At 36.8% G+C, this 22,864-nt stretch overlaps 1 protein-coding gene across 3 annotated transcripts in view; it reads left to right on the plus strand.

Annotated features, from left to right (window-relative positions):
- The window catches only part of DAAM (disheveled-associated activator of morphogenesis-like protein), a 221,026-nt gene extending 203,234 nt beyond the window's left edge, over window positions 1-17,792 (plus strand). For 2 of the 3 annotated variants that reach the window (XM_088265074.1, XM_088265073.1), the window contains exons 7-20: window positions 1,238-1,378; window positions 3,102-3,330; window positions 4,747-4,974; window positions 6,066-6,400; window positions 6,913-7,068; window positions 8,231-8,305; window positions 8,782-9,111; window positions 10,589-10,728; window positions 10,846-11,007; window positions 12,193-12,372; window positions 14,027-14,150; window positions 14,675-14,914; window positions 15,946-16,131; window positions 16,921-17,792. In XM_088265074.1, coding sequence (XP_088121200.1) covers window positions 1,238-1,378; window positions 3,102-3,330; window positions 4,747-4,974; window positions 6,066-6,400; window positions 6,913-7,068; window positions 8,231-8,305; window positions 8,782-9,111; window positions 10,589-10,728; window positions 10,846-11,007; window positions 12,193-12,372; window positions 14,027-14,150; window positions 14,675-14,914; window positions 15,946-16,131; window positions 16,921-17,262 — 2,868 coding nt within the window. In that variant the 3' untranslated portion in view covers window positions 17,263-17,792. The remainder of the gene's footprint in view (window positions 1-1,237; window positions 1,379-3,101; window positions 3,331-4,746; window positions 4,975-6,065; window positions 6,401-6,912; window positions 7,069-8,230; window positions 8,306-8,781; window positions 9,112-10,588; window positions 10,729-10,845; window positions 11,008-12,192; window positions 12,373-14,026; window positions 14,151-14,674; window positions 14,915-15,945; window positions 16,132-16,920) is intronic. The other variant, XM_088265076.1, reaches the window with a different exon arrangement.
- The last annotated feature ends 5,072 nt before the right edge of the window (window positions 17,793-22,864 follow it).

Below are 22,864 nucleotides of genomic sequence, written 5' to 3' on the forward strand. Positions count from 1 at the left end.
TTTTACATATCGTAGTCGTACAGGAGAAAGTGACTTACTAACAAAATGTTAAATGTTCAGGAGGGCCATTTAAGTCACTTTTACTTTGCAAGAAAATGAATATCAATGCAGTTAGTCATTTTAAACAAGTCAATATATTATACTTCCAAGTTTAAAACCCTTTGGGATTTTTTTCAGGGCAATATTAAGCCAGTAATATATCAAATAGTCAATGATCACGTTTTTGTAAGAAATGCACTTGGTCACTTTCTCCTCAATATGTTCAGAGAAAAATGAGTGAATATGTTGTAGTCAAATCTGTTGCTATGTTGCTCCTTATAATGGCAGACATTTCACTATTAAACATTCTAAACCAACGATACTAAAACATTAATTGATCGGCAGTCGCTTTAAAACTTTTATTTAAAATAGATGCTAAAACACAATGACTTGAAAAGTCGTATCCAATATAATTCATTTGGGTATCGAATTTTGGCTTACTAATCAAATCTCTCGTAGGATTGACTCGTCAAACCAAGCAGTAGCTACGCTTCAGGTTTCGATTACAATACGTATCTTCTATTCTTGGTCAGTGTCTTACGCTGTAGTCTGTCTGAGAATAAGCTACTTAGGCTCACGAAAATAGTATGAATTTAAAATATTTATGTGTAAAATTGAAAATTATTATTTCCATATTTTATATGTAATTATTAAAGTAATTACTTTACTATAATTCATTAAATTCCAATTTATTTTGTCAGAAAAATTATATGGCATCATAGTTTTGAACACCTAATTTATTGTGTATTAACTCTTACCACTCTGCAGGCCAGACATTCTGGCCCGTATGATTCTAGTAGGCAGCTCCGTGGGCCACAATGTCTGGCCCGGCGCAGGTATAACTTTAATGACTGATTTCTCTATCACCCAAGTATATTCTACCATAAAATATTTCAGATAAATACAGTTAATCTTAATTAACATGGTCATACGAATTACCAGACAGAGTATCTCAAAATTAGGGAATCAAAATATTTATTTAAATGGTAGAAAAACGTTGCATTTTTTTTTATCAGAGTAGCTGATCAGTTATGAGAAAAAATAATCAGAGTGGAAAAGGTTAACATATTGTTGTGTATTCATAGAATTTTGTCTAACCTCTCACCAGTCTGATGATGTCGGTAATGACGAAATCTGGTCACTGGTCGAATAAAATAAAGGTGGAAAAATATATATTTCTTATTCTATTGCTTTACAGAATGGTCGAGCGCATGTCCTAGCTCATCCGACAAGTATCAACATCATCGCTCAATCTCTCAACACCGATAATATCAAGACTAAGATAGCCGCCTTGGAGATCCTGGGAGCCGTGTGCTTAGTTCCCGGTGGCCATAAAAAGGTTTGCTGATATAAAAATTCTTACAAAATCTGACTCTTACGAAGGCAAAAATATAAGCAGTCACATCATGTAAAACAACCACAAAATGAGTCGATTGTGTCTCAGTTGCTTAATTTCTTTTTGTGACATAATATTGTCCATTTAAGATGATTATGAAGCATATTTAGGAACGTCATTATTGCTTACGTTAATCAAAATTTCTTCCCACTCTTATTTTTAATATAATAAAAATAATGTAAATGACATGTGATATTGCAGAAATATACGCACAGAATGAAGGGCTTGATTGTGTTTATGCTTTTGATCTTTATACCTTTTTACTCATTAAAAATGGCTCTGAGTAATACACTTAACATTATAATTCATGGGGTAATTACTACAACTAGGTAACATGGATATAATAAAAGTCGGTGGTAGCCGAGGAGCAAGTAACAGTCAATCATGTTATCTACTAGTATTTAATTAATATTACCCTGAACAATCAAGTTAACACCCCATTCATTTGATGCTAGCGAATAAAAGTCGGTGGTAGCCGAGGAGCAAGTAACAGTCAATCATAGTATCTACTAGTATTTAATTAATATTACCCTGAACAATCAAGTTAACACCCTATTCATTTGATGCTAGCGAATAAAAGTCGGTGGTAGCCGAGGAGCAAGTAACAGTCAATCATAGTATCTACTAGTATTTAATTAATATTACCCTGAACAATCAAGTTAACACCCCATTCATTTGATGTGGAAGTACCACATCCAAGCAGGATTCATTTTCAGGGATAATTATAACAATGCACCATTTTTCCATTCTAATATTCTTTTCATTGTTTCAAAGTTGTTGATGTGGTAGACCATACGATTATTGCCAGACTAAATGGCAATGGGCAGGTTATGTTGTGAGACAGGGAATGGACAGATGGGCAGAACTCTGGTTCTGAGGTGGAGACCATGGGACATGAAGAAAGGAATATGCCAGCCCCAGAACAGATGGGCTGATGACATTGTCCCTGTAGCAGGTAGTAAATGGATTGAAGAAGCCCTTACAAGAAAATTCTGAAAAAAATATAATAGAAAATAGAATCCAGCAGTGAAGAGATGGCTGATGGAACAGAAGATTCTTTTCTTATTCAGGGGACTGACTTTTGAATCGCAGAACTTATATTATTCCATTTATGTATTTGACTATCAACATAGGATTGCAGTGAGCAAAATGTTCTATGCACCATTGAATTTAAGAGTTAGATAAGTAATTAAATGTATGTATGGAGTGTGCTACTGTATGGCTGCGAGACATGGTGCCCATCTGAAAGAGATAAGAATAGGCTGATTACGTTGGAGATGTGGATCTATAGAAGAATGCTTGGGATATCCTGGAGAGACCACATCTCCAACGACGAGGTACTACGATTGATCAAGGAAAGGAAGTAACTACTTGCGACTATCTCCAAAAGACGCGCCGAATGGATCAGCCACGTGCTAAGACAAGAGGGTTTCCTGCACCAAATAATAGAGGAGACGATGTAGGGAATAAACGCCAGAGGACGCCCACGCCGCGAATACCTAAGCGACTTATACAAAGACATGGGCTGCTCGACGTATGAGGAGCTGAAGAGGACTTCCGAAAATAGGCGAGAATGGCGAAAGAGATGTCATCTGCTGCTACAGACCCATCCGCAAGATTAAAACCAGAGAGAGAGAAGTAATAAATGAAATTTTTCAATTTTTAGGTTTTGGAAGCAATGCTGCACTATCAGAAGTACGCGTACGAGAGGACGAGGTTCCAGGGTATCGTCAACGACCTGGATCGTTCCACCGGAGTCTACCGGGATGAGGTGAACTTGAAGACCGCCATCATGTCATTCATCAACGCCGTTCTCAACTACGGCCCGGGCGTCGAAAGCTTGGAGTTCCGACTGCACTTGAGATACGAGTTCCTCATGCTGGGCATACAACCAGGTACGCTTCTAATCCCACATTCTCTGTCATAGGAAGTTTACTTTGGAGGGGTGGAAAACTGGATACAGATGTTGAGACAAGAGTGAATGCAGGGGAAAAAATAAATCGTATTCTGAATACAACAGTGATCGTTTTCATAAAGTGAACTTGAAGATTCAATTCAGCTTTCAAGAAAGTTAAATTATAAATTTATTTAGTATTCTTTTTAAAATAATTTTAATACGTTATCTTTATAACTAAAAATGTTAACCACTCAGGTAGTAAAATATTAATTACATTTTAAAATATTGTTCAGTTGGTAAAACATGAAACTAGCCGATAAATGATTTAATTGTGTTGTATCATCAGTTGATGTAGTCCAAATCTCGACTTTATCCGAAACTATTTGAGAAGTAATCACTACATCTCATACGTGGAGCCATATGCTATCTGACCTGGTATTTGATGGACCCACGGTTGGGTGGTATGAGAGGTCAAAGATCACTTGTTCAAAATCTTTTGGTAAATCTCTCTATTCAGGTGACAAGTAAAAACATGTTTTGAAAAAAATTATATGATGATAATATGGAAGTCTGGGCATTTGCAGGGCTAAAATCTTGTAAGAATCTCACATAGATTTCACTTTCCAGGATGTACGCCTTCTTTCCATGTTGCGTTTACCTTCCACTTTGCCTTATAACATATCGCCCACTCCTTTCAAGAATGTCACAAATCAAAAAACTTGATTTTTCAGCGTTTTCAACGTTTTTAAAGTTTAAAAATAAAGTACAATGCATTAAAAATAAATATCGAGCCACTTATTGAACTTTTTACTGTGCAACATATCTTTTTCGTTAAAACCTGAAGGTTTTTTCTTCATTTGAAAAATATTTAGTATATTTCAAAAAATAATTAAACAATACCTTTTCTTCAAAATGCAAAAACAACACTTTCTGCCCTGTAGCGGGTAAATATTAGGTTAAAAATATGCCTCTTTTGCTGGGATATAGTGCATTTTCTGGGCGTTTCAAAAACATGCACAACTCAAAATTGACGATTTTTGATTTATAACGTTCTTGAAAGGAGTGAGCGATATTACTTTGTATTGCTCTCCCCTCATAAAATGGCCAGAGTACTCTAGCTTTCTTTTATTTTTTCTTTACATATAGTGTATAGAAACTATAGTTATAGAGCTTCTCTCTCTTTTCCCATTTATCTTGAAATATCTTGGCTTGGAACTCTCTCAACCCATGATATTTAGAGCATATTTCTCTCCATGGTAACACATTTGGAATGCTTCAATCTTTTTTGTGGTAGCTTGAGTGAGAGTCCGCAGCTGGCTGTTGACACTATAGTGAAGCACAGAAAAGATGAACCATCTTACGATTTTAATGCGCAGATTGAGGTGTTAATGTTTGATATTTGACTATTTCACAGTCATTGATAAGCTGCGACTTCACGAAAACGAGACGCTCAACCGTCACATTGATTTCTTCGAAATGGTTCGAACGGAGGACGAACGCGAGTTGGGGAGGAGGTTCGACAAGCCGCACGTGGACACCAAGAGTGCTGGCGCCATGTTCGACCTCATCAGAAGGAAGCTGTCTCATACAGCTGCCTATCCCCACTTGCTGTCACTTCTGCAGCACTGCTTGCTTCTGCCGTGTAAGTATTACAATTTCTTTTACTTGGTAAATAGTACTATATTTTAAAATCTATTGTGACACGTGTTTCAATGCATTCATCAACATCACTATTAAACGTTATGTGAAACTCAGGCTAAGTTACGCAGTTACGCCCTTGGGATGTTGAAGGTTTCTTCTTTTTCATCAATGGAAACATAGACAATAGAGGAGACGCCGTAGTCATTGTCATATTGTTAATTATGGATTTATTGTTATTTATATGTTTGTGAACCTTTACTGTTTCAAAATATTGATGTTTAAGACTTATAGAACCAGTAATTTTTAGGATTTCTACGTTATTATCATTTGTGGAATAAAGGCTAAATTTTACATATCAGAATGAGGAAGAGACATTTTTTTGCAGTATTCACATATTAAATTAATTACATCATCTTTAAAGCTTAAAATGATAAACTACTGTCTAAATTGTTTATAATTACGTAATAAATTTGTTACTGTAATAAATTTTTGATGCTAAAAATGTTTTAAACAATGAATAAAAAGATGTCACAGGTTTTCTGCATAGTGTAAATATCAAAACTAATTCCATGTTTGATTAGGTTAATTAATTTTTTCTGAACGTATTTTAGTAAATATGTATATGATATGTAATATGAAATAAGCATTACACTTGAAAATTGGACACGGGTGATTGAATTAAAAATGGCTTTTTTCAAAAGAAGCGGTTAAATTATTTGGTTTTTAGATTTGATAATTTGAATCTAATCACAGCACGGCTGTCCAAACTCAAAACACAGTAAGGGACTTTTTTTTTGACAAACGTTTTTTGCATTTTTGGACTAAGTAGAATCTACTTAGTCCAAAAATGCAAAAAAACGTTGGTCAAAAAAAATGTCCCTTACTGTGATTTAAGTTTGGACAACCGAGCAGTCAGTGCACAAATTTTGTAACATATTATATATTTCTAGCCCCTAATATATTTGACATGATGATAACTTTAGCTGGAAAGAAATATAAACCATGAAAAAGTGACAAAAACCATTCCAATCAGGTAAACGAAAAAATAACAGTTACCAATTAGTCACCTCTCTATTATAACCCTTTTTTCAGTGGAATACAATCCTCACGCACAGCACTGGCTGCTACTGGACCGCATAGTTCAACAGATCATCCTTCAGTCCACCACCAACGCCTCCAACTCCACGAGCTCGCAGGAGAATCTCAACGACAAGTCCTCGACGCTGTCCATCGATCAGTCGGAGAAGGGCAACGGCTCCATCAACAGCAACGGGAAGATCAACAACCCGGACGTGACTCCCATCGACATCAACGTGGCGGAGATCGTCCATCTGCTGGCCAAGGAAGAGGAACTTGTTGCGGCAAGGATCAAAGCCGACACTCTTGAGAAAGAAAACACGGAAATGAATGAGAAACTGTCACAAAAGGTAAAATATAAAGATATCGCTATTAACACACTGTTGTGGGGCAGTTTTTTCATCAACCCCGATCCTAATTATACTCAGTCTGCCGCCCAAACCTGAATATACGAATCACAAGTAACCGCAAACCTAATTCCAATCTGTACAATATTTTTTAATGTCTCTCGCGCTCTTTGTCATTTTTTTTAATTTAAAGGAATAACCTTCAAAGCCTTTTCGTTTAGAGGCTTGACTGCAAGTAGGAAGGTAAGGATAGGGAATGTGAATGTGAAAAATGCATCACAAACACCCAGACCAATTGAAAATAAATCTTTCTTGAATTTATTTAGCACTTGACGGGAATCGAACCTGCGACGCCAGTTTTGTAGTCGAGCATTAACCCAACTACGCCACGGCGCCTGTCTAAAAAGCGTTCCTATATAAAATATCATCATTTGATATTCCTCTTTTTTCTGTCTTCAAATATTATTATATAAATACTTTCCTTCATTTAAAGTACCCCTTTATCCACTTATCAGGAGCGCGAGTTGGACTTGAGATCGCAGGAGAAAGAAGACCTGGAAACTTCCACCCAGAGACTGAAGGAAAGGCTGGAACGGGAGTCTGCGGCACACGCGGACGCGGCAGCTAAAGCTAGGCAGGCTCAGCACAGAGTGGCACAGCTCGAACATCAGGTAAACACATTACGTGCTAGCATAAGCTTTTCACAATTTGCGCTGTGTCGCTTTGAAGTACTTATATGCAAACAAAATAACAATTTAAAAAATGTATATTTAAAGCACTCTAACTTTGTGATTTTTCACTATATAACATAAGTATAATAAAATAACTTTGTTATAAAATCGCTGTATATCTTGTTACAACTTAATAACTAACCATGTTTCCACTTATTAATCATTCTGGATTTCTTCATCTATAACTAGATGTCAATATAAAAATAGCCACTGTAGATTCCTACCCAAGCCCTACTCACCACCAAATAGTTAGACAAATTGATATTAACCTTCCCCTCCCTGTGATATCCATAACTCAAGTTTAAAAATGAGAATATCAGTATATAATATATAATAGATACGGGCTCAGATTTTTTGTATTCCTCCGTAATACTATAATACTTTTATGTGTTACATAAAAGTATTATAATATAAAGTTGTTCATTTGCAGCGACAGAAATAAATAAATAGTTTAATAAATCGGGGGTAGAATCACCAATACACAGACGTTTCTCAGAGTATGCTTGCGTGCCGCACATTACGTACACGCGCAAGCGGCTTCATAATGTTTCGGACGATCTCAATTTAGTTGCGTACAGACGTATCTTACTACATATTTAGAAAAAACGACTATAGAATCCTTCTTTTTCTCTGTCTTACTCGTCATTATGAGGGTTGTGACCCTTGTGGAAGCAATGACTCTTCTCCAGTCATCCCTTGACTGCGCTGTACATAGTGCTTCAACCATCGATGTGCCTTCTGCTGTCTTAATTTGATTGGTCCATCGTGTGGGTGATCTACCTCTTACTTTTTTACCCTCTAGGTTACCGATCACAGCCAATCGTTCCATGCCATATTTATATCCACGCGCAACGTGTCCAAAAAAAGTAAAGAACAAATAAATAAAGAAGCGATATTGCCACAAAGTGACACATGTTGAAACAATTAATGAAAAAATGCACTTTGGCATAATTACTCACTATTTTGTTTTGTAATGACTTTGTTGATGAACTTGTTCAATAACACGTTTTATTACTAATTCAGTTTGTTTCCAACTAACTAATATGACTGTTTTTTGTTTCTCGTGTGTAATGTGCGAATGTGTCATTGTTTGGTGTCGTAGGTAACGCAGGAGAGGGCGGAAAGGTTGCGCTTTGAAAAGCTCGTCAGTGAAGGCAGTATCCCCGATGATGCCAAGGTAATTTAATCATTTAAAATGTTTCACTTGAAATCAAACATGTACTCGTATGTTTTTCATTTATCTCCATGATGCACGGTTACTGCATTTGGCTACAGTGCTGGAGGTCCTGGGATCTTTTCCAATGGAGGTCAAAATAAATATTTTTCACTCAGATCATCATTCTGGAATAGTGTCAGTGCAAGATGCACTTCTGAGTACCCTAGTTGTTACTGTTAATTTCCTTTACCCACCTACAATTTATTCTCCATTTCCTCTCCTGAAATAATAATAATATAATATATCTGAACTTTACCAACGCAAAGGGTTGGGACATTTTTCTTCATAAATAGGTTACTCATATATCCACGCTTATATCCTGGTTCGACTGTAATAATTGTTTTTTCCAGCATATCATATACAACAGTCTTGTAGTTTATCCTTTATGGTGCAGTTCTTCCATATTTCTGAGTACTCACAATGGTTTCCCATTCCAGATGATGAACCTCAAGTGCGACTTTGTCCCTCCGCCCCCGCCGCCGACGCCGCCATGCGCGCCGCCGCCGCCGCCCATGGGCGCCGCGCCCCCCGGGCCGCCGCCGCCGCCGCAGCCCTGCGGCCCCGCGCCCCCGCCACCGAAGGAGCACGCCCGCAAGAACGTGCCGCAGCCCGGCAACCCGCTCAAGAGCTTCAACTGGAGCAAGCTGCCCGACGCCAAGCTGCACGGAACCATCTGGTGCGAGATAGACGATACCAAGCTGTATGACGCCATGGAATTAGACGTCATCGATAAGATGTTCTGCGCTTACCAGAAGAACGGAGTTGCGGTTAGTATTTATATTCACAAATCCTTTTTACATAATGTTTCTTCTTCTTCCTAACCCTTATCCGCACCCAATGGTGCATAGGGCACTGCACCATATAGAAGGAGTGTTATCTTGTTCGTTAAACATACGAATGGGCGACCATATATTTTGTATTTTTTTAAATAAAGCAGTTGTTATTTTAATTAGGTTTTTACATTAACCGCCTAAAGCTAACCGCGATGATCAGTGCACGAATTTAGTTGTGCGTTGCGTATTTCTAGATCCTAATATATTTGACCAATATAAGGTTTGCAGACGACACAACGCTAATAGCCAACAATGAGGACGAAATGGCTGAACTCCTCCATAGAGTCGAAATAGAAAGCCAGCATTTAGGACTTCAAATAAACAAAAGTAAAACCAAGGTTCTTGTCATCGACCGATTCGGCACCCTGATAAGGAACAATTCTTTAAGGGATTATGAAGAAGTGGACGACTTTATCTATTTAGGTGCACTCATTTCTAAAGACGGAGGCTGTGAAGCAGAGGTCCGGAGAAGAATTGGAATGGCAAAATCAGCAATGTCTAGTCTGGCGAAGATATGGAAAAATCGGTCCATACTGAGGAGAACGAAAACCCGTCTAGTGAAATCTCTTGTATTCTCCATTGCGCTGTATGGAGTGGAAACATGGACACTGAGGAAAAAGGAAAGACATATGCTGGATGTGTTTGAAATGTGGTGCTGGAGGAGGATGCTGCGCATTCCTTGGACTGCAAGACGCACAAACGTCTCCATTCTCCGCGAACTGTCAGTGACAGAAAGACTCTCCACGACTTGCAGGAAAAGGATTCTGTCTTACTTTGGGCATATCGCCAGAAAGAACGAGAAGAGTCTTGAAAAACTGGTAGTAACAGGTACAGTTGAAGGCAAGCGGGCAAGAGGACGGTCTCCAACAAGATGGACAGACCAAATAAAGGAATTAACCGGATCCTCGCTAAACGCTGCCATCAAGTTGGCCCAGGACCGGGAAGAATGGAGAGGACTTGTGCACCAAGTGCCTGACATTCCAGAAGACCACGACGCTCAGCATTGAGCAAGAAGATGAAGAAGAAGAAGAATATATTTGACATTAAAAACCTAAGTTACATAGAAATACAAACCGAGAAAAGGTAACGAATATCATCCCATTAAGGTACCTAACCGAAAAAGTGACAGTTTCCCATCAGACATGTCTACCATAAACTAGAGTTGGACTTTACGGATATTCCAAACAGTTGCAACTGTTATCATTTTTACAAAAATAACTATTTAAAAAATATTATTTATGAATCTTGCTGCTATTTCAAATTGTTTTAAAATAACTGTTTCATTAAAATGACTAAGAATGCTTTTTCTGAAGTGCCACCTTTCTATAAGTCTAACAGCTTACATAGAAAATTTATGCATAATGACAGAATGCAAAATTAATAACTAAGTATATATTTTTTGTATTTACAGAATGATGGATCGATTGAAGATCTCCGACAACTGGGAACGAAGAGTCGAACCAAGATCCTGTCGGTGATTGATGGTCGCCGGGCTCAGAACTGTACCATTCTGCTCTCAAAACTCAAAATGACTGATGAGGAAATTTGCAAGTATGTCTAGTGAGATCACTATTGTTTAAATTGAAAATATTACAATTTATGTATCATTATACGAAGTAGAATAAAATGAAATTGGATCTTGATAAACTATTTTCTTGGTTTTTCCAGGGCAATTCTCTCGATGGACAGCGGTGAGCAGTTACCGATTGATATGGTGGAACAACTCCTGAAATTCACACCGAGTGCGGAGGAAGCTGCCCTTCTTGAAGAGCACCAAGATGAGCTGGACAACTTGGCAAGAGCTGATCGATTCCTCTACGAAATATCCAAGTATGTTTTTTATTATCTTAAAATAACATAGTAAAGTTTTATTAAATTTCACTGTATACAGATATAGAATCTGCCTTTTGCCCACATCTCGACAACCTTCTATTTTGCCTTTTATGATTAGGTACAATAGGTCGTATTTATCTCCTCTAAGCACATGCCTCAGATAGGATATCTTCTGGACTTTGATATCAGTCAGCAACTGTCTTCCTAGTCTTGCTCTTTGGAGCATATTCACGTTGTTGACCATGTCGGTTCCTGGAATGCGTAGCATTCTACAATGTCCATTGATTTAAATATTCTCTGGTCACATCTGCCGATATCGCGAATGTGAATGAAAATAGTTGATTTCAACAATATGTCCCGACTGATATTGATCATTAAATCACTCATACTCACAGATATTTGAGCAATACAATATACAACCAGCATTAAATCTTGTGTATTAAACCTGTCTGGAACCTGTATCAAACCTGTCTGGAAGTATGGCTGTACATGGTCATCCAAACTAATATTTTCCTAAAGGAGTATGGGCTAAAAAGTATCTAAACTAAAGCCATTTGTTTCTTCAAATCAAATTGGTGACATTTATTTCCAAATTGGTACTTGTACTGCCATCTGTGGTTGTTTTTAAACACTAAAACCATACTCCAGATTATTTTTCTGTTTTACCTAAGATATTTTACTCAAAACAAAGTTTGTGTTATGTCATTGTAATGAATGAAGCTGTCAAAGAAAACCTTTAAAATAAAATATAGATAATTTTTATATAAAACATGTTTACTGGTGTAAATATTATTTTAATTCAAGAAAATATGTTGCTTATAGCATCGACTGTGATATAATATCAGAAATGAAAAAAAATATATAAAAACTCACTCCCCAGATATAGTTTTGTCCACAGAAACTCATTCCCATATATGTTTATAGTAAAATCATGTATTTATAATCTCAACTGTGCAAGACCTGATAAACATTGCATGATTTATTTCATTACTCTATTACCACTGTAGGTGGGCACTACATAAAACAAAAATAAATAAATTTAAACCTTGTGTCTTATGTCAGCCATAAAAGTAATGACAAGTATACTTTTTGATGCAAATAAGGGTCAAAGGAGGAAAGAATTTCATTTCAACTGTTTTAAGTCAACTGGGTTATTCATTCTGTGTTGTTATAATTGATCAGGATCCCCCACTACCGCGAGCGAGTCCGTTCACTGCTCTTCAAGAAACGTTGGGCTGCCAACAGCTCCGAGGTTGCCGCAAGAGCGGCCGCAGTGCTTAGGGCGTCGCGGCAGGTGGCGCGCTCCCGGAGACTGAGACGCCTTCTGGAGATCGTTCTAGCGCTTGGCAACTACATGAACAGGTAGAGAAAATTTTGAAAATTGTGTTTTATACCCTTATTAAGACATTTCGGACGGGTGTTTTTTTGCGCCTGCGGACCGATGGCGACGGGATTTGATAATTATTTACATATAGTTAAGACCTTTACAAAGAGATTGGTATATAACAGTCATATAATAACATTGAATATATTCTTTTCTGCTTTTGAAATGAGGCCGGCGCAGAAGGTAAGTATGTATACCATTCTCAACCTTAAGCATTAATTGACCGGGTAGAAATAACTTTCCCGACTGAAGTGTGTTGATATATGTAAAAATATCTTTAATGCCTGCATCCTAACTGTACTGCTCTATGGATGCAGGTCATTCTACATCACTAAAACTCAGAGCAAAAGAAAAAAGAACTCAAAAGTTTTGAAAATAGGTGCCCGAGACGAACACTGAATGTGACTTTCTCAGGAATGAAGATGTGAGGAGAACGCAGCAGCCCTTCCTATTGGAAGTCTTAAAAAAGGAGAAAAAGAACATGGTTGGGACATGTCCTTAGAATGCCAACTGAGAACATTAATCCCTCATGTCTCTTCTTCCAACCCCGAGGATTCCGGCGTCCCAGAAGACCGCTGACGGCCATTTACCGACTATACTCAACAGAACTTTGGGGTATTGGACTGACCTGGAAGGAGAAGACTTTTGATGACCACATGCTCTACCTAGGGGGTGAACATGGGGAGAGAATAAGACGTGTTTTGAATATTGAAAGCATTAACTTTGTGGATCATATTGATTAACCTTTTAAACGCGTTAACTTTGTTCCTGAGAGACGCCCGTGCGCGGCTGTATTTCGCCGTTTTTTAAATTATTACTTTTATCATGTATTTAGTTATGAAACGATTTATTTTCCTAAACAAAAACGTTCAATGGGATTCATTGTGCCTTTTTGGTACTCTATAATACACGTGTGTCACATTATTCTTGAAATATATCGTAATATAAACAAATAAGATCGTAACATAAATAAATCAAAGCACGCATCGTGTGTCACTCTTACCCACTGGCGATGCGTAGCGTCGAGAGTGAGACAGATATAGGGCATGATTATGGCGCGGACTAATTACCGACCGCAAGAAAAATCAGGGATCTGTTGTTTTATTTATCCTTGTGATATTACAAATTATTAGTCAGATATTTCAACAGATGTCATAAGGCCGAGGATTGACGTATTATTTTATCCAAAGTTCCACACCATGAAAAAATCCCTCCAAGTTGAACTGAGGTTCGAAACTTGGAGCAAAGTGAAAACACAAACGCTTATGTCAGCCGCGTATGGGGCATGTCTTGTAAAAACACAAACGGTTATGCGAGCCGCGTGGATCCGGTTAATTGATAAATTAAACCCTGAAGAGGCAACAGGTTGTTGCCGAAACTAGTTGGTTGTTAATAAAATTGTGAGTGGATCAAAAAACAAAGTCTTTTTATTTCTCAAAATAATATAAAGAATAAGACAATTGTTACAATAGATTACAGATCGAAGTTTGGACCATAATTTTAGTACACAAGTAAATATATATTGTGCCTGAATAATAAGTACAGCTCTATGCGAAAATATCTTCAGCTCTGAATAGCATGGCTGCATGGTATTGAATAGATTTAATGTGATTCATTGTTATATGATTTCAGAGGTGCCCGTGGTAACGCTTCCGGATTCCGTCTGGCGTCCCTCAACAGATTGGCGGACACCAAGTCTAGTCAGGCACGCAACACAACGCTGCTACATTACCTGGTGCAAATATTGGAAAATAGGGTAAGTGCACCATAAGGATGATAATTCATTTTATTCAATTTATGAATGTAGTTGGAAATAGGAGCAGAAGAAGACCATGGAAAACTTGATTTTATTGAATATTTCAAATACCTGAATAATCAGCGGATATATATGAGGAGAGCATGAATGTGGAAGAAGTGAAGATTGTCTACGTAGACAGATTAATGTGGCGTTCTATAAGTATATATTGTGGGTATATTGGCAAAAAAACATTAACTCTAAAATCCCTGTTCTTTAAAGCTTTTAGCCTGCATAAAATACCCGCTATTAAACTTAAAGTTGAAAACTTTTATAATATGCATCATTAAGTCTAAATTTCATATTTTTGAGTTAACGTTTTTTGCCAGTATACCCACGATATATAACCTTATCTTTTGGCAATTGTACAAAGTAAGCCTTGAGGGTATAAAATGAATGGTGGATTATACCCACGATATGTAACCTTATTTATCTTTTGGCAATTGTACAATTTGGGTATAATTATGAACGGTGGATTTGTGCAGTTCAAGGACGTGCTCCTTCTGGAGGAGGATCTGCCGCACTGCCGCGAGGCGTCCAAGGTGGCGCTGGGTCAGCTGGAGAAGGACATGGGCACGCTGCGTGCGGGGTTGGCCGACATCCGGCGCGAGATGGAGCACCGGCGCTCGCAGCCCCCGGAGCCCCTCGACCGCTTCCTGCCCGTCATGGAGGACTTCTGCGCCGGCGCCGGCTGCCGCTTCGCCGAGCTAGAGGACCAGTTCCAGGTAATGAGGAAACACCTCGCCTCTTGGTCCTTTGCCCCCTTTTCAGAGACATTTAAAGGCAACAGCTGGAGCCTGGGTGAGAACCTATCCGACATCGTCCGTGATGGTTCATAAATCACGAGAGGTGGTATCATACATGATAAAAATAGAGAAGGACATCTATGTCGAGCTGCCAAAAATGTAATCTGACTGTGCATTATACTCACTTTTAACCCTCAGTTTACTGCGAACAAAAAATATTGATAACTATCATTCTGGATCCAATGAATCCTTATGTAATGTATGCTACTTTGTTATACCTTTGAATGCCGGAAGGTATTATAATATGGCCGGACCCAGCAGGCTGTGATTTTTTTTCTAGAAAAATGTGAAAGCTTTTAGAAAGATGACTGTATCTTTGATAATATTGGTACATCGTAATATTTTAGTATTTCTTTATCTTCCCAATAGATGTTTCTATATATTCTAATTAAAAAATATTGCAATTGGATTTGATATTGGCTTGCGACAAGCTCAAACAAGAGCGCATTTACGCACTCATTTTGTATAGCTGGCCTAGCGAGCATGGAATTGGAGAGCGCGTTAACGCGCTCATGGCATCGAACGGGTTATATATTATTATCTCCATATTATTTGCATATTACATTGAGAATTTCAATATTGAAATGGGTTTATACCCAGCATTAACTTCGGAATGGGTCCATTGGACCCGTTTGATAGACAGAGGGTTTAAACACAAGCTGTCGAGTTAGTATCGCAAAATACAGTGCAAGCCAGAAGAAGGTATATTTTGTCTGATTACTGATTTGATCGGCATTTTGTGTCCTAGCTTAGTTTATGGTACCAATGTAGTTCACTTTTTTTATCATGTATGATACCTTTTTTATCTTAAGATTAATTAAGGTACATATTAATAAAGGTAGGTCTCCCTTGCAACAAGCCATATTGCACGGGAGACTCCATTCAGTCCAGTGTGTGGGATTGAGAAGAAAATACCGAATTAGATGGATCAATATTTTTGTCGTTATCAGGATATGAAGTCGCGGTTCGAGGGTGCCGTCCGCCTGTTTGGGGAGGACGCGGCAACCACGCAGCCCGAGGAGTTCTACGGAGCGCTGGACACCTTCCTGACCTCGCTGGCGGAGGCACGGGCGGAGAACCAGGCTGCCAGGAGGAAGCAGGAAGACGATGAGAAGAGACTCAAGCAAGAACAAGAGGTAACTTACTTCATATTTATACCTAGAATCATAGAACACTTACTTCTTCTCCGTCTTAGTCCTCATTACTGAGGATTGTGACCCGTGTCGAAGGGATGACTCCAGTTATCCCTTGACTGCGCTGCACGTAGCGTTTCGACTACCTAACACTTACTTATTTACTTATTACTTAAGTCTTCTTCTTGTGTCCAGTATTAGACAAAGGCTTCCCTCTTGGAAATTTCACAGCTGTCTGTTGGACACGACTCTCTTCCAGTGCAGGCTCCCGCCACTTTCTTAATGTCATCAAACTATCTAGTCCAGAGCCTACCCACGCTGCTGAGTCCTGTTCTAGACCTCTAATCAAGCACCTTCTTCGTCCATCTATCCTCAGACATACGTGCCACATGACCTGCCCAGTTCCACTTTTGTTCCGCTATTCTTTGAGCCACATCTGTTACCTTGTTCTTTTCCACTATCCAAACATTCGTTTTTTGGTCAAGGGATATGTTGAGCATCATTCTCTTCATTGCTTTTTGTGTTACCCTATATCATTATCATTCTATTCACAAGTGTATCCAAATTTTTGTCACAATATTGTGAGTAAATAAAAGGTTATCTACCTTTTGGTTGGCTATACAGTGCAATTTGGGGGAGTCTGGATGGTTCTATTCTTGTCACCTGCCCATTGTCGTCTACGTTGTCTTCCCCACCTAATGGAATCTTTGATTTCACCTATAAAAAAAATTTGGATGCATTTTTTTTTTATGAAAAATTGAATTGGATATTTAATGAACTTGAACATTTTAGCTCAAGAAACGCACAATGGAGAGAAAACAAGCCTCGAGCCTCCTGTCTTCGGTGTCCAAGTCGCTCGGCCTCAGCAAGTCTCACACCAACGGGTCCGCGAACGGCCCGGCCGTCCACGCCAACGGCGACGCCGGCCGCGACGTCACCAACGGCCAGGCCAAGGGCGAGTTCGACGACCTCATCTCGGCGCTGCGCACGGGCGACGTGTTCGGCGAGGACATGGCCAAGTTCAAGCGGGCCCGCAAGGGCTCCAAGGCCGCCCAGAAGGGCCGGGACTCCCCCCCGAGGGCCATCTGCCGGGAGGACTCCCGGGAGAGGGCGCAAGTCGGCGGCAGGAACTAATCCCACTCAACATATCGGCATAGTCAAATCGTGTATATATAATTTTTGTGGTACGAGTTACGAAAAAAATACTCGCTTTGTTTTTGGATGATGTGGTGACATTTTACTACCGTATTAACACATTTCTGACGGGTATTTTTACGCCTGCTATCACTTGAGAGTAATTATCCTTGTTTAGGGCAGCTCTAAACAGCGTCTCGACGGTCCTGATCTTTGTTCTGTCTTCTGCCCACACCTCGTCGACCCTCTATTTTGCCTTTATGATTAGGTGCAATAGCTCGTACTTCTGTCCTCTCAGCACATGCCCCAGATAGGACACCTTCCGGACCTTGATATCAGCCAAAAACTGTCTCCCTGCTCTTGCTCTTTGAAGCACATTTTCGTTGCTAACCATATCGATGGAATATCCATCGATATGGTTAGCAACGAAAATGAATGATAGTAGAATGAATGATAGTAGAATGAATGATAGAAAATGATAGTAGAATGCTATGCATTTAACCAGCAATCAAAAAAACAAAAACAAAAAACTTAATAATCTTTCCACATCATTCAAAAACATACCGAGTCAACCTGTTTTTTTACAACTTTATGAACAATATAAAATTATAGGGATTCTAAATTGAATGTAATACCAAAATATGTATATTTATATGCTTAAACCTATAAACACTAATGCTTAGGAGGTTTTATCTAATTTTGACCATGCACTCTTTGTGTAGTATAAAATTACCAGTTTTTATTTATTATTAAAATGTTGCATGCACATTACATGAAATATGTTTTTGTGGAATCTTATCAATTTTATTTTAACAAATTCATCAAAGATAAGGCAAAAATGTTTAATATTTTGCTTTTATCTAAACCAGGAATTTAGCGTACTTCGTTGTGATGTCACTACCATTTCAGTTTTGAAAAACTACCAATTTAAAAACTTACAAAAAATTGTACATGCCACCAATTGAAATTGGTAGTTTATACTATCATGATAATGCCATGATATAATTTGAATTAAAAATTTATCTTTAATGTGTTTTTTTTTGCAATAACTCAAATACAATATTCTTTTAATGGATTTCAACTGTTTCGGAATTATCGTGAATAAAAAACACTTGATGTTTATTATAGAGATGGGACATTCAATGTTTTAAAATAAGTAAGCTAATACCTTGCTTAACAGTTATTTTAAATACGTTCTTAGTATAACATCAAGTTGTCTTATTTGCATTATGTGTTATACATAATACTCATTATTAGTTCAAAAGGATTTTATTATATTAAAATGGATACTTAAAGTATGAGTAAATCTATTTGGGATATCTCAAATTTGGCATCAGTGTTGCGAGTCATGTTGATTCTAATCCCTTTCCGCTCCCTATTGTGGATAGGGTGATTCATCATTTTCTTGTGATCAGCGTTATCTTGATTGTTGATTACTCGAAGCAAGAATCACTCGTGTTTACGTTGACCCTCCTGGAAATCAAACCCAGGATGTATTAATATAGTGGTACCAAAATTCCGCTACATGGCGAAGTGTTTTATATTCCTGGTTTAAATTATTTTACACATTTTTTAAAATTTAATTAAGAGAGAAATATCATGAAAATATTTATTGGTTACAAGCATATCTGCGGAGTTTGAACCTGGGTCCTTTTAGTTCCAGGTTATGCACTTTTTGCTCTGATATATTGTCATTAGATATGTGTCTTCACTTACATTAAGATCGAACGTATTAGCTATGTACAATTTACACGAGCTAGGTGAACAGTTATGCAATATGGGTGCCCTATACTCTCTTTCCTCTCCAATAGTACCAGTATATGTAGTACTTTGGGTACCATTCAACGGTGACATTAAATAATCCATATTTAATATTCCTGTATTGGTAATATTAATAATATTATCCTGTTAACCGGGCGGTCCGCTGTCCAATTACGCAACTTGTAATGGGCGCGAATACTGATTCACTCCGTGTCTTAAATTCATGTCGAGACATGTATGGATGATTGATAAATACCTTTGTTGTTCGATAAATATACGTCCATATATATGTAATATAATAAACATATATTTCAAGGACGTATTCATATGTTCTACCCGTACCCGATATTGTTTACGTTTGATGTATTTATGCGTCCCGCCCAGTTACCAGGTTAAGTATTCTTCCATGGGAATTGAACCAGGGTTCTCTTTACTGCATGCCAGTTAAACACGTTAAGCACTACTAAATTACAGTAATGGAAAGTGACGTCTCCCTGCTATTAATAAATTAGTTTTCAATGCAAACTTTTTTCGATCTGCATCCATATGCCACTTACGGTTAATGATTTACTCTCTTAATTAAAAAAATGTTTTGAATTTTATTATTGTAACAATGAGAATTGTAAATTTGGAATTGAATTCTTTATTGTAATGTAACGTTCCTATCGTTGTAGGAAAAATATTTTATTTGTAACGCTCGATGTGAATTACGTAACCATGTTTTATTTCAAATTAAATATATATGTATGTCATTTGTATCTTTAAAATCTAACAAGAATATTAGAAGCAAGTTGATGTAGAACGTGTTGCCATAATATGTTGTATTAATATTGATATGTATCGCTATGAGTATGAAATGTCAAAAACATTATGTAAGTTTTTATTTAAAAAATAATATGTACTATTTGATTATTTTATGAATTGAATTATGTATTTACGATTTATTAAAATTTTACGTGTACGTAGATTTCGGTGAAAATTTTAATATATATGATAATGATAATTATTTCTAAATATGAGACTTAATTTTTAAATTTTTTTAGATCAAGGATGCGAGTTTTTAATAATTTTTTTAGTGAAGTTGAGAGTTGTAGTGAACTATCAGTTTGAGGGTGTAATTTCTTAGCTGCGGCTGATAAAAACGATGGACGTTCCAGTTATAAATGAATTACGTAATTTATTCAATGAATTATTATTTGAGAGAATAATAATTTGCTGTTGAACCTCATTAATGGGAATTTTACTCATTTGGAAACTCATGAAGCAGTATATTTATAGCTCAATGGCTGTTAGTATTCTTGTATACCTTTGGATAGTTTTTCTTCGACATCTTCAATTTATTTATTGTCAAATTTATAAAGCATAGAAAACACTTCAAGGGCCCTTTACAATTGACAGTAATGACTTGCCTCTCCGTAAAAATTTTAATTAATTTATTAATGTGACCGTCCACCATTTTCCCCAACCGCTGGTAAGAATTTAGACATTAATAAATTCGGTAATAACCGTTTGATAAAGTACATAATGATTTGTGACTGAAGTAAATTTAATATGAAAAAATAATCAAATGTGTGTTTATGAAATGAAATAGTGGACTTTTCCTTAATAGGTAGTCGTAAAGTTGTAGATTTTTGAATATTTATGTGTAAAATAGTATTACGAAACATAGTTATCAGACCATTTAATATTATAGATGTTACGTACGGATACAAAATGCCTTTATCTTATATACAAATAAGTCAGAACTGCTTATTTCCTTTTATTGTGTTACAGATTTGATCTTACCTTACCAAATTCTAAAAATAACCTTGAAATCCTATTGATTTCTGAATGATTCTGTTCTATTTATTACTTTTTTATGTAATATTTCATCTATTTGATTATTAATAATGGATGTGTGGGTTTCCATTGATCAACAATGTGTTTGTGAAAATTAAGAGCTGTGTTTAAAATCACCTACAAATATATTACTGACATTACATCTCAGAGGAGAAAATCTCACCTATGATCGGAAAGGCAAAGCTATTTACTTCACAAAATTCTCAACAGATGGCAGTAAGTGAGATATAAAGGAGGCTGTTGAAATACTCCATTTAAACTAGCAATTTTCAAGAATTCAAGCAATATAAATGTTCAATAATGGGCAGAATGGCGGCTTAGTGTATAAATTAAGCCAGCCAATGCCAGGTCATAGACGCTGTGAAAGACTTATAACATAAGTTACAAAATATAAAGTTCAAATCTGTGAGACATCTAATAAAAAATATAGCTCAAAGAAATTATTCTTATCAGACCGGCATTATAATTTTTATAAACTGATTTATAATGGAAACTGCACACAATTTATGATTTTTTTCAATTTTAATATTAAACATATGAAGTAAATGAAAAAGTAGTAAATTTAACTTAAAAAACATTTTCATATTTTTTTAAAAGCGCTGCAAATATTAAACATGCTTCTAAATCAAATATACTAGCATATTAAAATATTATATTATCGACAATTTCGATTTTCAATTTTGTTCAATTGAATAATACAATTGTATTCAACAAAAAAATTAATATATACTTAACAAACAATATTCAAGGCGTATATATTAAAAGTAAGGCAAGAAGACTTATCCCGTTTCGAAAAACTCCTTCGGACACATGGAACAGATCAATATCCAATGTGATAATGTTCAACTTAGCGGTAGCTCTTCTTACAGGCATAAGCATTGGCAGGTTGGTCCTGTGTATAGAAATGTGAAACAATCTATGCCGACGCTGTCTTATGTAACTATCGGGAACATACAGACTGATGCTCCGGATAATTTCAGGATTATCGATCATACCGCGCAACAATCGATAGAAATGCGTAATCAAATACGCATTCCTTCCAGTCACTAAACTATTATAGCCAAGCATACCCTGGAGAAACTCGGTTGGGTAGAGCCAAGGATAATAGCCGTACTCTCTCACGTAGAGATACCTGAGAAACTTCTTTTAGACTTTCTCTACCATAAGAGAGTTCTTAAGCTCATTATATTACTCTACCAAAATAACATTTTGATTTTTTCATTGGATATTTTTTATTCTCCGCTTTTAAACTTGGGATACTTTTAATCTGAACCTCACATTAAGGATTTGAAAAATATAAAATAAATAAATTAAAAACACACAAGTCTGGTTAAAATAAGTACTATATTGTGTAAGAAGTAAATAAAATTTTGATTACTTGGTAATTATACAATGATATTATAAGCACAGTACTGTGGTTTATATTAACTTGTCCATTTTCTCTCCATTAATTATGAAATAAGGTTTTTTCATCGTTTGACACATTGCAAATTTTTAAAACAAATCCTACACAATAGTAATACGTAAGAAATCTAGGATTTTCAGACTGAATAACGTTATATTGAATATACTGGAACCTAATTGAATACATTTGATATGTACACATTTTAAATTGAGCCTGTAAACATTTTATTGGTCCATTTTATAATTTTATATCTTATCTGGCGTGGTTGGCTTTTGTATTTTTGTAAATAATTTTTTAATATAGTAGAATTATACATGTTAATCAGAGATTTAGTGAATAAAATATTGAAGAAATAATTATTGTCTTTCTTCTAACCCTTATCCACACCCAATGGTGCATAGGGCACTGCACCGTAATGTCACTGTCTTGATCGTTACTTTTGTGATGGCAAGGCGATCGCTGCTGCGCTTCATGGACCAGTCCAGGGTAATATGAAATAAATATTCTGTTTTTTTTTCTTCTTTTAATCTCTATCCGCACCCAATGGTGAACACGGCACTGCATTGTATTGACGCAGTGTTATCTTGATCATTAACA

The sequence above is a fragment of the Brachycentrus maculatus genome, unplaced genomic scaffold (assembly GCF_059751285.1).
Source record: "Brachycentrus maculatus isolate JH-2025_06_01 unplaced genomic scaffold, ASM5975128v1 h1tg000242l, whole genome shotgun sequence".
Lineage (NCBI taxonomy): Eukaryota > Metazoa > Arthropoda > Insecta > Trichoptera > Brachycentridae > Brachycentrus > Brachycentrus maculatus.